This window comes from Lagenorhynchus albirostris, chromosome 13, assembly GCF_949774975.1.
Source record: "Lagenorhynchus albirostris chromosome 13, mLagAlb1.1, whole genome shotgun sequence".
Lineage (NCBI taxonomy): Eukaryota > Metazoa > Chordata > Mammalia > Artiodactyla > Delphinidae > Lagenorhynchus > Lagenorhynchus albirostris.
Genome location: NC_083107.1, coordinates 68,403,858 through 68,416,749, shown reverse-complemented (window position 1 = coordinate 68,416,749; position 12,892 = coordinate 68,403,858). Strand labels below are relative to the sequence as shown.

Here is a 12,892-nt window from a genome sequence, read left to right as displayed (position 1 = left end):
GCGCAGAGCCCCAGGATGGGCTAGCCAGCAGCAGCAGGTTGCTGGGAAGGAGTCGAGAAGAGTTTTGCTGAGAAATTCAACTGTGCAAGCGCCTCCCAGGGCCTGGGTGGGAGTGAGAGCCCAGGCTCTGCACCTGACCCTGTCACTTGCTGGGTGACTTTGGGGAAGTCCTTTTCCCTCTCTGAGGCTCGGCTTCCTCTTCATTTTGCAGGGGTATGGGACAGAGATGGACTGCATGCGTTGTGAGGTCTCTTCCTGCCCTGAACGTTCTGTTCCCTCTCCTGCAAAGGGATCCAGCCTTGTGCATGTAGGGCAGGGCTGCAGCTTAAGGCTGTTCATAGAGTAAAAATCTAGTCCTCGTTTTCCCCACTCTCTATTTCCTCACTCTTCCCCACCCCCATCCTGTCACTTGGGGCCTGTAATCAATGAGTCGTAAAATGAGAAAGTAGCAAGAACTAGCAAAGCATGGACAGCAGCTGGGGCAGCCTTGGTGCCCAGTGTGAGGGACTGCTAGCCCTTTGCCTGCGCCCAGCCTCCCGTGCTAGACTCAGGCCAGCAGCGACTCACCCATCCTGGTCGAGGGGCCCCCAGCTGAAGATCAGAATGGGAAGGCCTATTTTCAACCGGTCCAAAGACCACACCGTAAAACAAGTAATGAAATCTACGTGTATTAACGTGGAAAGACGCACCCAGGATGTATGGCTGAATCATAAAAGCAGGTTACATGTTATCACCTATAATGTAATCCTCTTATGTTATTACGAAGAAGTCTTTGTACATACAAGAAAATATGGGCAGAGACTGTGAATACCAGTTCTCTCTGGGAGTAAAAGTATAGGGGAATCATTCACTTTCTACTTTATACACTTTCCTTTGATAGGTTTTTATTTATTTATTTTTATTTTTGGCCACACTGCACAGCTTGTGGGATCTTAGTTCCCCACCCAGGGATCGAACCCATGCCCCTGGCAGTGGAAGCACAGAGTCCTAACCACTGGACTGCCAGGGAATTCCCTCCTTTGATAGGTTCTTAAAGCGAACATATATTGCCTTTATAATTTAAAAAAATCAACACAATTTAATAATAAAGATATTTCCATTTTGGGGGAGAAGCCTTGCAGAAATATGCATGAGCTAATGAAAATGCTCCGGGTCTTTGCTTCAGGCTGGAGTTATATCAACCTAGGATGGGAAGGCCGGTGGACTCCTGCACTATATCCAAAACAAAAGCACAAAGAGCTTGTTTTTTTAAGAGAAAATGAACAATCCCTTAAAGAGATTTGTAAGGTCAAATCTGTCGAAATATATGATTCAACGTATATGAGGCAAAGGGAGGATAATTGTAAAACAGGTCCTTGGTGTCCACAGCTCAAACCTGGACTTGGGGTTGGCTGCTGTGAGGCAGGGCTGGGGCAGTCGGGACGGAGGGCTGCTCCCCAGCACCTCACACAGCTTGAGAACAAAGCCAAATCAGCACCGTGGTCCAACCCCTCTCTCCCAAATGGCTGCAGCTTCCCGCCAACGAGCCCAAGGCCACCCTGGCCTGTGGGAGCCTTTCAGAATGACTCCAGTATCCCTCAGCTCTTTGCCATCCAGCTTTCTCCTATAACCAATCCCAGAACGAATGGGCATCTCCCTGAGCCAAGGACCCAGGCTCGAGCACACTGCCAAGTAGGGGAAGGCAGTAAAGGGACTGGCGGGTTTCAGCCTACATCAGAATGGATATTTGAGGGTGGAGAGGATGGAGAGGGTGGGAAGGGGGTAGGGGGGCTGTGCAAGGTCACTCTGGCTGAGGGATTCTATCCGTTCCCAGGTGACCGGTTCTGTGTCCCCCTCCTGAGGAGTCAGCACAGGGGCTGAAAGGTGCAGTTAGATACAAGTTTATTGGCAGAGCTGCGGCGGAGTCCTCCCTCTCTCTGGGAGAGCCGAGGGCACAGCACCAACAGAGGGATGGCCAGACAGACCCCCAAACAGACACATGGATGGTGCAGACTCATAGAGACCATAGCACAGCCACACAGGCACAGAGACACACAGGCCACAGCACCAAGACACACACACACACACACACACACACACACACACACACAACCATAAGGCTAGAACACACGGACAACGTGCAGGCTTTGGGGCTCCTGCATAGACAGAGAGCCACATGGGGAGGGGGCCCCTGCTGACCTCCCCCAGGCTTAGGCACACAGCACAAAGACAGGCAGATCCTCCAGCCAGCCAGCCAGCCAGCCTGCCACACAGACAAATGAACTGCACGGAAAGGAGGCTGGGGGCTCCCCCGAGCACGGGGAGCAGGGACCACAGGACTTCTACACACCCCGACTGCCCTGACTTCCCTGTTCAGCCTGACCCTGGCTCCACTCCCCACACACACTTTGGTCTTGCCCACTGGGGCTGGGGGGTTGGCAGGTGGAAGCGGGCAGAGAGGAAGGGTACGGACCCAGCTCCGTCCCTTCTCCATGAGCAGGGAGGCAGTTGCTGAGAGTCCAGGGCTGAGCCTGGGCCTGGCAGTGGGGTGAGGGTGCGGCCGTGGCTCAGGCTTGGGGGGGCTCCCTGCAGCGCAGGCACTGGGCCATCTCAGGCTGGTACTGCTCGACCTGCAGGGTAGAGCTGGAGAATCCAAACCGGGAGCGGAGCCGGGATGTGGCTTCAGCCAGGACGGCTTCAGAGTCAGCCGTGGAGTCTGCGGGGGAGTGATAAGAGGCAGCAGGTTTCCAGGGGAATTGGGAACCAGCCAGGGGCCCAGATAAGGATGGGTGAAGGGGACCCAGGGGTTTGCATGGCATGAAAGCCAAGATTGAATGGGAAGCTTTGTTTTCTCTATATATTGTATGAACAGTGTAAAACTGTCAAAAAGATCAGACAGACTCATCCCTAATCGACTAGGCTAACACACTAGACCGTCATTTTTCTATTCTCTTCTGCTCTTTGAGTATCAGTATACAGCTGTGTATTTCAGCAGCCATACCACCCGCTTTTCCACGACATTCCAGATGTTAAATATTCTGTTCTCATTGTCCCTCTAGAGTTACCATCAAATATCCTACAAAGTATAATATTTTTGGCATCCAAATTGCATGTCTCTGATTGCTTCTTGCATCTGGAAGAAACTCAAAAATTCTTTGTCAGCTTGTGAGTCACCATATATATTTTAAATAGTTGAACCATAATGTAGCTAAAATTTTATATTCCGCTTTCTCTCTTAGCATTATACCATAAACATTTTCCCTAGTTGCCCTACAGTCTTCATAATCATCAATTTTTAAAAGTTACATGATACTCCACTGAGTGGAGGAGCCGTAATTTACCTAACTGTGCCCCATCACGAGACCTGTAGGTACCAGTGACCTTTTAAAGGGTTGCTGGTTCCCAGTACTACTTCAGAGAGAGTGAAACCTCCCCGAGAGAGAGAGAGAGAGAGAGAGAGAGAGAGAGAGAGAGAGAGAGAGAGAGAGAAGGAGAGAGAGATACAAAAGACAGAGAGATGGAAACATTCGCAGTTAATTCAGACCATCTTTCTATGTTTGGATGGTGGTACGGGAAGGGAGAAATGTTTCTGGAAAGTAACTGGCTGGGGTCAGTGTGGACTCACCAATCGCCAGGTGTGCGGAGGCAACATGGTAAGTAAGCGTAAGGGACCACAGGTGCAGCTCGTGGGTTGCCCGAACTCCTGGCACTGACAACAGGGTATCCCGCACAGGTTCAAACCCCACACTTCGGGGGGTACCTGCAAGCAACACCCACCGTGCCTTATTGCCAGGGCCCAGAGGCCAGGACCCCACCTCCCCCATCCTGTACCACTCACCCTGTTGATCCCCACAGTTTACCCCATCCCTGAACCCTCCTTCCACCAATAGGCCTTCTCCCCACACTTTCTCCAGAGAAAACAGAGGCGCCTAGTCCTGGGGTGAGGTCAGAAAGGGCCCCGGGGGTGGGGAGCAGTGGCGTCTGACTCACCTTCCATGAGGACGCGGAGAACATCTCGGAGGGTGGGAGCGGTGGATCCAAGGGCACAGATGGAGAAGAGAAAGGTGCTGATGGGGTCAGCTGCCTTGTACTGAGGCTGTAGAGAAAGAGAGCTCTAAGCCTGGGAATCAGGGACCTTTCAGAGGAAGACCTAGGGGCATCCTGGACATACAGGACCTGAGAGGCCCCTGAGAACCCTGCTGGGGTGAAAGGACTATAACCCTGGGCCAGGAGTCCTGGGGAGCTGGGAGATGGAGTGGGGTGGGTGGGGGTCCAGGGAAGGAGGGGCTGGGGGGTGGAATTGGGGGAGGAAGGCTGGGGCAGGCTTGCACAGATGGTACCTTGAAGTAGATGAGGATGGAGGCGGCCAGCACCCCAAGGCTCTGCAGAAGGTCCCCCAGCACGTGCACAAAGGCCGCCCGGACGCTGGTGTTCCCCAGGGGCAGGGGTTCCCCGGGCCCCTCCTCCAGCGGTGCATACTCTGCCCCCCTGGACCCGTGGCTGTGGTGGGGCCCGGCCTGGTGCAGCACAAAGGCCATTCTGAGGGGGAAGCAGAGCAGCTCAGCCCAGGTGACCTGCTTCCAGGCTCCTCTGCCCACTTCCACACCTCCTCCTCTCACCTCCCCAGGAGCCCTCTCTCCATCTATTTTCTCCCTATTTTCCCAGTCCCAGGAAAGAGACAATACGGTCCAAGAGAGACAAGTAATGCAGCCTGGGGGCAAGAATACGTGGTGCCAGAGGCGTGGATTCAGATCCTGGCCCTGCTACTAAAGTAGCTACGTGCCCTGGGCAAGTCCCCTGGTCACCTCTTGGGGTCTATCTGATTAACTGTATACCAGAAGCGATACTACCTACCTCATGGGGTGGTTGTGAGCTTTAAATGAGACAGTGCTGAGGACAGCCCCCAGCAGGGTGGCCAGTACACAGCAGGGCTTTAACAAAGGTCTTTTGACTCTGAATTTTAGGTCTCTACCCCAGCCCCTTCTCAGGCATCCCTAGAGCAGAGAGATGAGAACAGCATGTGCGTGCTGCGAGTCTGTCCGGGAGAGGAGAGCCTGCTCTCCCATCCTGGAGGAGGAGCCCTCGCCCTGAATCCCACAGGTGCCTGCTCCACACTGGAACGTACAGCAGATTGGCACAGACTGCGACGCTGGCGGTCAGCAGCATGGCACCCCCCTCGATGTGGTAGTCGCTGTGCAGCAGGCGGATGAAGGCCAGGTACAGGAGGATGCCAGTGACCATCCAGAGGGAGACCACAGAGGCCAAAGCCCCCAGAGTCTCTGCAGGGGAAGACAAGCTATCAGAGGGCTGCCCAGGACCCTGAGAGGTACCTTCCGGCAAGACTGGGTGGGTCATCAGACCATGCAGGGGCCTTACCTGAGCGGTGCCAGCCAAAGGTCATGGTGCGGGTGGCTGGACGGGTAGAGAGCCAGAGGGAGAAGAGGCTGCCCATCATGCTGCCCACATCTGCCAACAGGTGGGCTGCGTCAGTCATAATGGCCAGGCTGTGCGCCAAATACCCACCTGTAAGGGTAAAGCGATATATGGTCTGGTCCATTTAGAAAATATCATGCGGTGTGTGTAGAGGCATGGAAAAGAGACGGGGGGACACACACCAAAATGTGAACAGCAGTTTTTCTCTGGTAATGGGATTACACGTGGGTTTTTGGGTTTTTTTTCTTTTCACTCATTCACATTTTCACAGTTTTCACAGTTTCACAGTTTTTCTACAATAACATTTTTTTGACCACGCCGCGCAGCTTGTGGGATCTTAGTTCCCCGACCAGGGATTGAACCTGTGCCCTCAGCAGTGAAAGCGTGGAGTCCTAACCACTAGGGAATTCCCCACAATAACGTATTTTAATAAGAAGAAAACAGGGCTTTTACAAGACCAGTTCATACTGATGAGCCAGCCCTGAATTCCCTTGGTGCTGTCCCTCGCCCTCTCCCACTTCCTGAGTCCTGGGCACCCACCTCCCCTGTCCCAGCCATCCCCACCTTCTCTGCATCTCCACCGAGGAACACTCCTGGGACTCCGGGTGGGAAGTGGCTTAGGCAGGCGTCCGGAGGATGGTGTTGGAGGGACTGCTTTCCGACTTACCGACTACTTCCCCGGCCATGAAGACGCAGCACACAGCACAGGCGGCACACAGCTGCCTCTGTGCCTGCAGCCTCTCAGGGGTGAGACCTGGCTGTGGCAGAGGGTCCCTGTGGCAGTGGTGGAAGGACATCTCCACGGGTTTGGGCTCCTCGGGGAGGGGCTCAGAGGGCTCTGTGAAGAGACTGAGGCAGGCAGCCCAGTTCAAGTTGGGGCCTGGTTCAAGGGCTAACCTGCTTCTCACTCCCAGTCCTGGATCCCCCAGACTGGCTTCATCAGATGTCCCACCTCTCTATCCTTTCCCAAGGCCTTGTGGACAGAGGGCCACAGGAGAGATGGGGCTAAATGGACAACTCAGATTCCAGCCTCCCTTTTCCTTTCACGTACAGAGCCATAGAATCTCAGAGCTCACATGGAAAGCACCTTAGAGACGTCTGGTCTACCACTTATTAAAGAATTAGAAGTATGAGGTTCAAAGGGGGAAAGGACTTATGGAGGCCACACAGCTAGTTGGTGGTTGAGCTGAGATTAAACTTCAACCAAATCAATTCATTATGATAGGCACCACGAAGAATACAAGTGGGATAGGATATCCTTTCTGACCTCTGGGAGCCTCTGGTGAACAAGACAAATGTGTACCTAAATACTGTGAGATGTAGCAAAAGGTAGCTATTGCCTTAGAGCAATTAAAGCACTATCAGGGCTCCGAGTGACATACTGACTCTAATGAGGAAATCAGGGACACAACTGAAGGAGGCCCCTGAGAAGGGCCTGGAAGGATGGGAAGGATTTTGATAAAGAGGAGGTGCACGTGCCCGGCGAAGGCAACAGGAAGGGGAAGTGGTGTGAAAGTGTGGGGTGAGGCTCAGCACATGGTCCTGGCCTTAGTGCCTCCCTGCTGGACCTACCTCCTGGTGCCTCCACTCCCAGGTCCTTCACCTTCCCTCTCCAAGACATTCAGCTAGACGTGGCCCTTTAAGAGGAGAGCAGAATGCTGGGACCCAAAAAGTCTGAAGTTCCTGGCACAGAGAGCTAATGGCCAGATTCCAGAGCTGGGTTGTCATGGGGAGGAGAGAGCGCAGACTGATGTGGCTGGGATTGGTGGACGGAGGAGTGCTGGGTTTGGAGTCTGCCACATGTTAGCTGGACCTCAGTGTGACCATAAGCACCCAGCAGAGGCCACTTTAACTGCACAGTGCAGTAAGCCTCCCTGGACAAATGAATGGGGCTGGAGGCCTCACCTGGGGATGCCACAGGCTGAGCTCAGGCTAACAGAGTTTTCAGTCCCTTCTGGCTTAATTCTCACCCCCATTACTACCCAACCTGAACCCCAGGGAGAAGAGAACCTTCCACAGCATAAAGGACCTAAATAGAAAAGTACAGTTCTAGAAATACTTGTGGAAGTGTCACAAGAATACCCTTGAGAGAAAATGAAGGCTCCAGATAGAAATGTGATCACAGCAGTAAAGTGGGGAAGGGCGCCTGGGGCCTTCTGGCTGAGGACAGCTCTGCCCAATGGGCGAATTCAGCTGTGAGGGAGATGGGGGCACATTTGGTGCTTCTAGGGAAAATTCAAGTGCTGGCAGGTAGATTAACTTCTTGGAATCCCCTTCCAAGACTTAGAATCTGGGTGTGTATGATTCCAGGTGTGTTTCCAGAGGAGACGGGAGATGAGGGTGGCTTTGAGATCCATCCTCATTCCTCAATGAGACTACCAAGCAGCGTACACGTACTGAAGCTCAATCTAGTGGGAGAGACAGAAGTGTCGCAAATGACTGACCATGCAAGGAGAAGCTGGGGCCAGGAGGGTTATGAACAAAGGACTTTGGAGCACAGGGGAAGGAGTGACCAACTCTAAAGGGGATGAGGAGACCTTCACAGAGGAGGAGATGTTTAAGAGAAGACCTAGGTAGAGAAAGGAGCTCCAGACACATGGAATGACAATGACAAGATATGCAGCTTGGAGCTTAATTGTGAGGAACCAAGGGAAGGGCTGAGGAGGAAAGTGATGGGCTCAAAGTAACATAAAGGGAGATACACTGATTGATTTAATCTTTCCTGATCTGTGAGATGGATGACCTTGACGATGGACTAGTCTGGGAGGAAGAGAAGAGAGGAGATGGAGGGGTCCAGTACAGACAAGGCCAGAGGCTCCCTGCGCAGAATCTTAGAGACAGGCAGGCAGGTAGGGAAGAGCCTCTTCCAGAAAATACTGCAGGATTTGGTGACTAATGGTCATATGAGAATGAAAACAAGCTGGGAGTCAGAGATGCGGGTCTGAAGAGTAAACAGAGGGTGAGTGGCTTTGAGGCAGTGGGCAAGATGCCTTTCCTGGCCCTGTAAGACACAGCGCGGCCAGGCATCAAGGTAGTCACCCATCAACAGGCTGCTCCCTTTTGTTTTGCATTAACTGGGCACTAAAGAAGCCTCATTGTTGGTGTGTAGGGGTGCGGGGAGCTACCTGCTGTGTGCAGAGAAGGAAAGACAACTTGCTCTCCCTGGCCCTCTGAAACCCCCGACAAGCAACAAATAATACTGAGTAGGGTAGAAGGGAGACTGGCCTGAAGCAGAGTCGAAAGGTACATGAAGAGATGCCAGGGCCACAGCTGCCCCCGTCTGCAGTCCTCCGCGGGAGAGATTCCGACGGAAGCCTTCCCTCCCTTCTGCTCATCCACTCCCCCATCCACCCAGGTTTACAGCCCCCATCCAGGGAAAGAGCGAGAAACCCACAGAGGCACCACACCCGAGACAAAGGGACAGGGGTTGGGAGGGAAAAGGAAAGATAGGGAGAGATGAGGAAAGAGGAAAAGCCGGAGACCCTGTCAAATTCCCGAGATAAACGAACGGTGGGCAAACAGACAAAATGGCCAGCGGAGGTGGCCAGGGAGGGCCTGGCGCGGCCGCTCGGAGGGACAAGGCGGTCGGCGGGCGCCGGGCGCGGGAGGCCGGCGGGACGCGGAGGCGGTTCTCCGGCCGCCCCCGGCCCGCTGTCCCGACCGCTCCGAGCGCCTCATTTCACACCTCGCCGCCCCCGGCCCCGTCTGTGCGTAGCCGGGAATACCCCCGCCGCCCAGACCGCACCTGCTCCTTCCTTACCGCCCCCTCGCTTCCCAGCGGCCGCCCGCCCCACAGGAGCCCGGAAGACCCGCTGCGGAGCCCGGGCCCATCGTCGGCCCGGGTGCCCACAGCTGGCCACTCTGGAGGGGACGCCCCGAGCCCGGGAGCGCGGAGGGTAGGGCCGGGGGCCTGGGCGGCGAGGGGCTCCTACGACCCCGGAGCAATGCGTACATCGGGGCACCTGGCGCGGACTCCGGCCAGACGGAGGGGCAGTCGCTCGCGGGGAAGTCAGACGCGGCGGGGGCGGCGGAGGGGTCGGGAAGCTTGGGGGGCGGGCCGAGGAGCAGTTTCCCGGGACCGGGAGAAAGAAGGTAGCCAGGAGGAGGCATGTCGGGCTGTTGAGCGGCGGGGGTCGGGGCTGGCTGGGCGGGCCGGAGGGGACAGAACGCAGCGCCACAAAGCCGAGGGGGTCGCGGTGCGCTGGGCTGGCTGGCCGAGAGAGACAACGAAGTGGACGGAAGGCGGAAGGGTGGCGCCCCCCCCCAGCCGAGGGCCGACCCAGGTCAATCCTACCTCTTCAAACGCAGGCCGCCACCAGCGCCGCCGCGGTCTCGGGGGCTCACCAGGCGAGTGGTCTCAGAGCCCTCCGTGGCGGGAGAGGGCTCCATTTCCCCGCGGCCCCGACCGTCTAGGCCGCACCGAGGTAGGGAGAGGCGTGGCCAACCCCGCGCCAAGTCCGAGCGGCCAGTCGACCCCTAGACTCCCCGCAGGGCCTCGGGGCCACCACAGTGAAGGGAACTGCGGCGACTGTGGCGCCGGCAGTCCGAACTGCAGATCCCGCGGCTGCTGGAGCCCCGCCCCGCGTGGGGCGAGCTCCCCAAGCCCCGCCTCCAGGCTCCCCAGCCTCTCCCCCCACGCCGAAGCCCCGCACCCGGAGCCCCGTCCCCGTAGGCATAGCCCTATTTCCCGGTGCCGGAGCCAGGTGGGGCGGTGGGAGCTCTCTGCGCCCCCGCCGGGTTCTAGAGAACGCCTAATCTCCATAGCCCACCCCTAGGCAGACCAGCCCCGCCCCTACCTAAGCCCTGCCTACCAGTTTCCAGCCGAGCTCCTCAAGCCTAGGGACCTTCCAACCAATCTTCAACCAAGGGACACCGCCTCGTGCAGGGCCGCGCCAGGGCATCCCACCCCCTCTCCCCACCACCCGTCACCTCGTGGCCCCAGCCTCCCCACACGAAGGCAGAAACAGGTGTGGAGGAGAGAACCAGAAAGAGAATGTGGGGTAAGCAGTGTGACAAATCCGGGAGAACTCCAGGGACTCTGGCCAGAAACCCCTCTGTGGCGGATGTGGGGTCGGAATTCGCGAGCCAAGTCTGCTGCCAAGCACTGTACCGCTCATTATTATTTATTTTTATAGAGACATGGGGCGGACAAAAAGCTTCCAGCTCTCCTTCAATCCATTATTATCCCTATTTTTCGGACGAGTAACAGTCCCAGAGGAAGAAGTGTCCGGGGTCATGCGACCAGTGAATAAAGGACTGGGACTGGAACCCCATCCTCTCTCCCTCCCCGGTTCAGGACGCCACAAGGCGACTGGAGAGAGCACACAGCCGCAGTTTTGTCACTTAGAGGCTGGGGCAGCCGAAAGGAAGAGCGCTCCACTTCTCTGGGGTCACAAGCCCCAGGTTCATGGAGGGAGGCTGCGGTCAGCTTGTCCTTACCTCCAAACCTGTAGCACCTTCCCGGGCATTACTTCATCTTGCCTCATTTTAACTAAAGCCCAGGGGAAGGAGTGACTTACAGGAAAGTCTGTGGCTGAGCCTGGAGTCGAAGCTTCAAATGCTCAATGTTCTGTGCCCCTCACATCTGCTACCAGTGTACAATGAAAAGCGGTGGTGACTGGATTGTGCACTCCAAGCTGTGACACTCTGTGAAGAGAAGGATCCGTAGGAGGAGGGGAAAGAGTAAGCATGGATGGGGAAGGTGGAGGGTGAGAGTCGTTAGCTAGCCCAGGCAAGAAACCCATCAAACGCACCCTTCAGAATACCCTGGGCTTCAGAATACCCGTCAGAATGAATTTAGGGTTCTGGTGACAGTCATCTAAGCCCAACATTCTTTTTTTCAGACAATGAGACTCCGTGCGTACTTCTAAAAACAAAAAAAAACTGGAGGACGTGCCAGCTAGAGTGGTTGGAAGTGATGGGGTTAACCTGGGAGAGCTTCGCGGAGGAGGTGAGGCTTGAACGGATTAGGCAAGCTGGGCGGCGGGCTGGCTGTTCTGGCGGGGAGAGTGCGGCTTGTGCCAAGGTTTGCGGGCGGCGTGTGCTAAGCGATCGTACTGCGCCGGGAGCGCTGCTGCACGGAAGAACGAAAAGGTCTGCGCGCGCCCTCGGCGCCGCCTCCACCCACGCCCTGCACGGGGCCCGCGCCAGCCTGTTCTCCACACTCTTCCCGCAAGGCCCAGCCCATAGTCCACGCGGAGCAAGGGAGCGAGGGTGGGGGTGGCTTTCGTCCCCCAACCTCCCCTAGAGGCATGGGGCCTCAGCTCCCTCCGTGGGTTATAGCAAGGCGAGAGGGGAAGCCACCAGCAAGGTCACCTTGTTGGTCCGCGTCAGAGCTGGGGTGGAATTCATGTCCCGCTCGCCTATGTCAGGGCCCCGGGCACGTCCCGCCTGGCGCCGTCGGTTTTCGAAGCTCCGTCCGCACTGGGCCTGGGGCATTGCCAATTCTGAGAGCCTTGGAGCTGGGACGTGAGGGCCACTGCTCACTCCAGGGCTCAGATGCGGTAGCCTCGCCCAAAGTGGCGCGGGGCGGGCGAGCTCGAAAATGGGCAGAAACCGCGGGACCCTATGCGGGACGGGGTGTGGGGGGCGGGCTTCTAGGAACGCCTCGGCCAATGACGACAGCAGGGGGACGTGGTAATAACAATAGCTTCCTCCGGGATTTCCTTTCCTGGGCAGCCCGTGGCGCAGGGACAGCAGCCCCGGGTGCCCGGGAGGGGGCGCAGACGCCGGCACGTGCCCGCCCCGCCACTGCCACCCGGCGGGGAGCGAGAAGGCAGGACTGGAAAGGGGCGTCGGAGCAGACAGATAACAGGGCTGCCCTTCGCCTTCCCTCCCTGGCCTTGGAACTCGCTGCCTCCAGAAGTCCAGTGCAACGGCAGGGAGAATACCAACAGTTTCTTTTGCTTGGAAATTTATGCATGAAAAGCCTGGCAGTGAAACAGACAGCTTGCACCTGTTTCTCAAAGAACCATCAAGGCCCTATGAAAATCTTTGCAAAGGGTCCTCTTGAATTCCAGGTCTGAGGAAGGCATTCTGCATCTGGACAGGAGCTAGGAAAACTGTGCAGGAGTTAGAAGGACAGCTGAGGGCTGGTGCCCTGTATGGAACTCTAGTCTTCATTCAACATTTACTGAACACTTATTCCTGCCATGTGCCCTGCTATCCTAGCTGCGGATTCCTGGTGAACAAGATAGACGTGTTCTCTCCCATCCTGGCTTTAACTTGATTGCAAGAGATTTCTATTCTGCAGACTTTGGTTACTGATTTACCCACATGCTCTTACGCCTTCCTCAGATACCAATTTTCCCTAAGGTGAGTCCTTAGTCTACTCTTAGTTGTGGAGGCAGGAAGGCCTGATGTTCCCGAGAGGACAGGTCAGTGCCAGCTTCCAGAGCAGAAGGCAACAGAGCAGCTTAGAAGGAGGCTTCAGGGAGACCCAGGCTGGAACAGTTCATATTGAGAGAGAAGGAGAGCAAAG

The 12,892-nt window shown here is 56.1% G+C and overlaps 1 protein-coding gene across 4 annotated transcripts; it reads right to left on the bottom strand.

The window, feature by feature from the left end:
• Positions 1–867: 867 nt before the first annotated feature.
• SLC30A3 (solute carrier family 30 member 3) lies at positions 868–12,196 on the bottom strand. Of its 4 annotated transcripts, XM_060169563.1 has the most exons (11): positions 11,728–12,196; positions 11,166–11,485; positions 10,932–11,058; positions 9,707–9,821; positions 6,080–6,261; positions 5,356–5,502; positions 5,105–5,258; positions 4,320–4,518; positions 3,970–4,075; positions 3,605–3,739; positions 868–2,695 (listed from the first exon to the last, which is right to left on the bottom strand). In XM_060169563.1, the coding sequence occupies exons 4-11, from the start codon at positions 9,799–9,801 to the stop codon at positions 2,547–2,549; spliced, it is 1,167 nt and encodes a 388-aa protein (XP_060025546.1). In that variant the 5' UTR covers positions 9,802–9,821; positions 10,932–11,058; positions 11,166–11,485; positions 11,728–12,196; the 3' UTR covers positions 868–2,546. The 4 variants fall into 4 exon arrangements, with proteins under 4 accessions (XP_060025546.1, XP_060025547.1, XP_060025548.1 ...); XM_060169564.1 differs by lacking the exon at positions 9,707–9,821 and having other exon boundaries at positions 10,852–11,058; XM_060169565.1 differs by lacking the exon at positions 9,707–9,821.
• Positions 12,197–12,892: the final 696 nt, after the last annotated feature.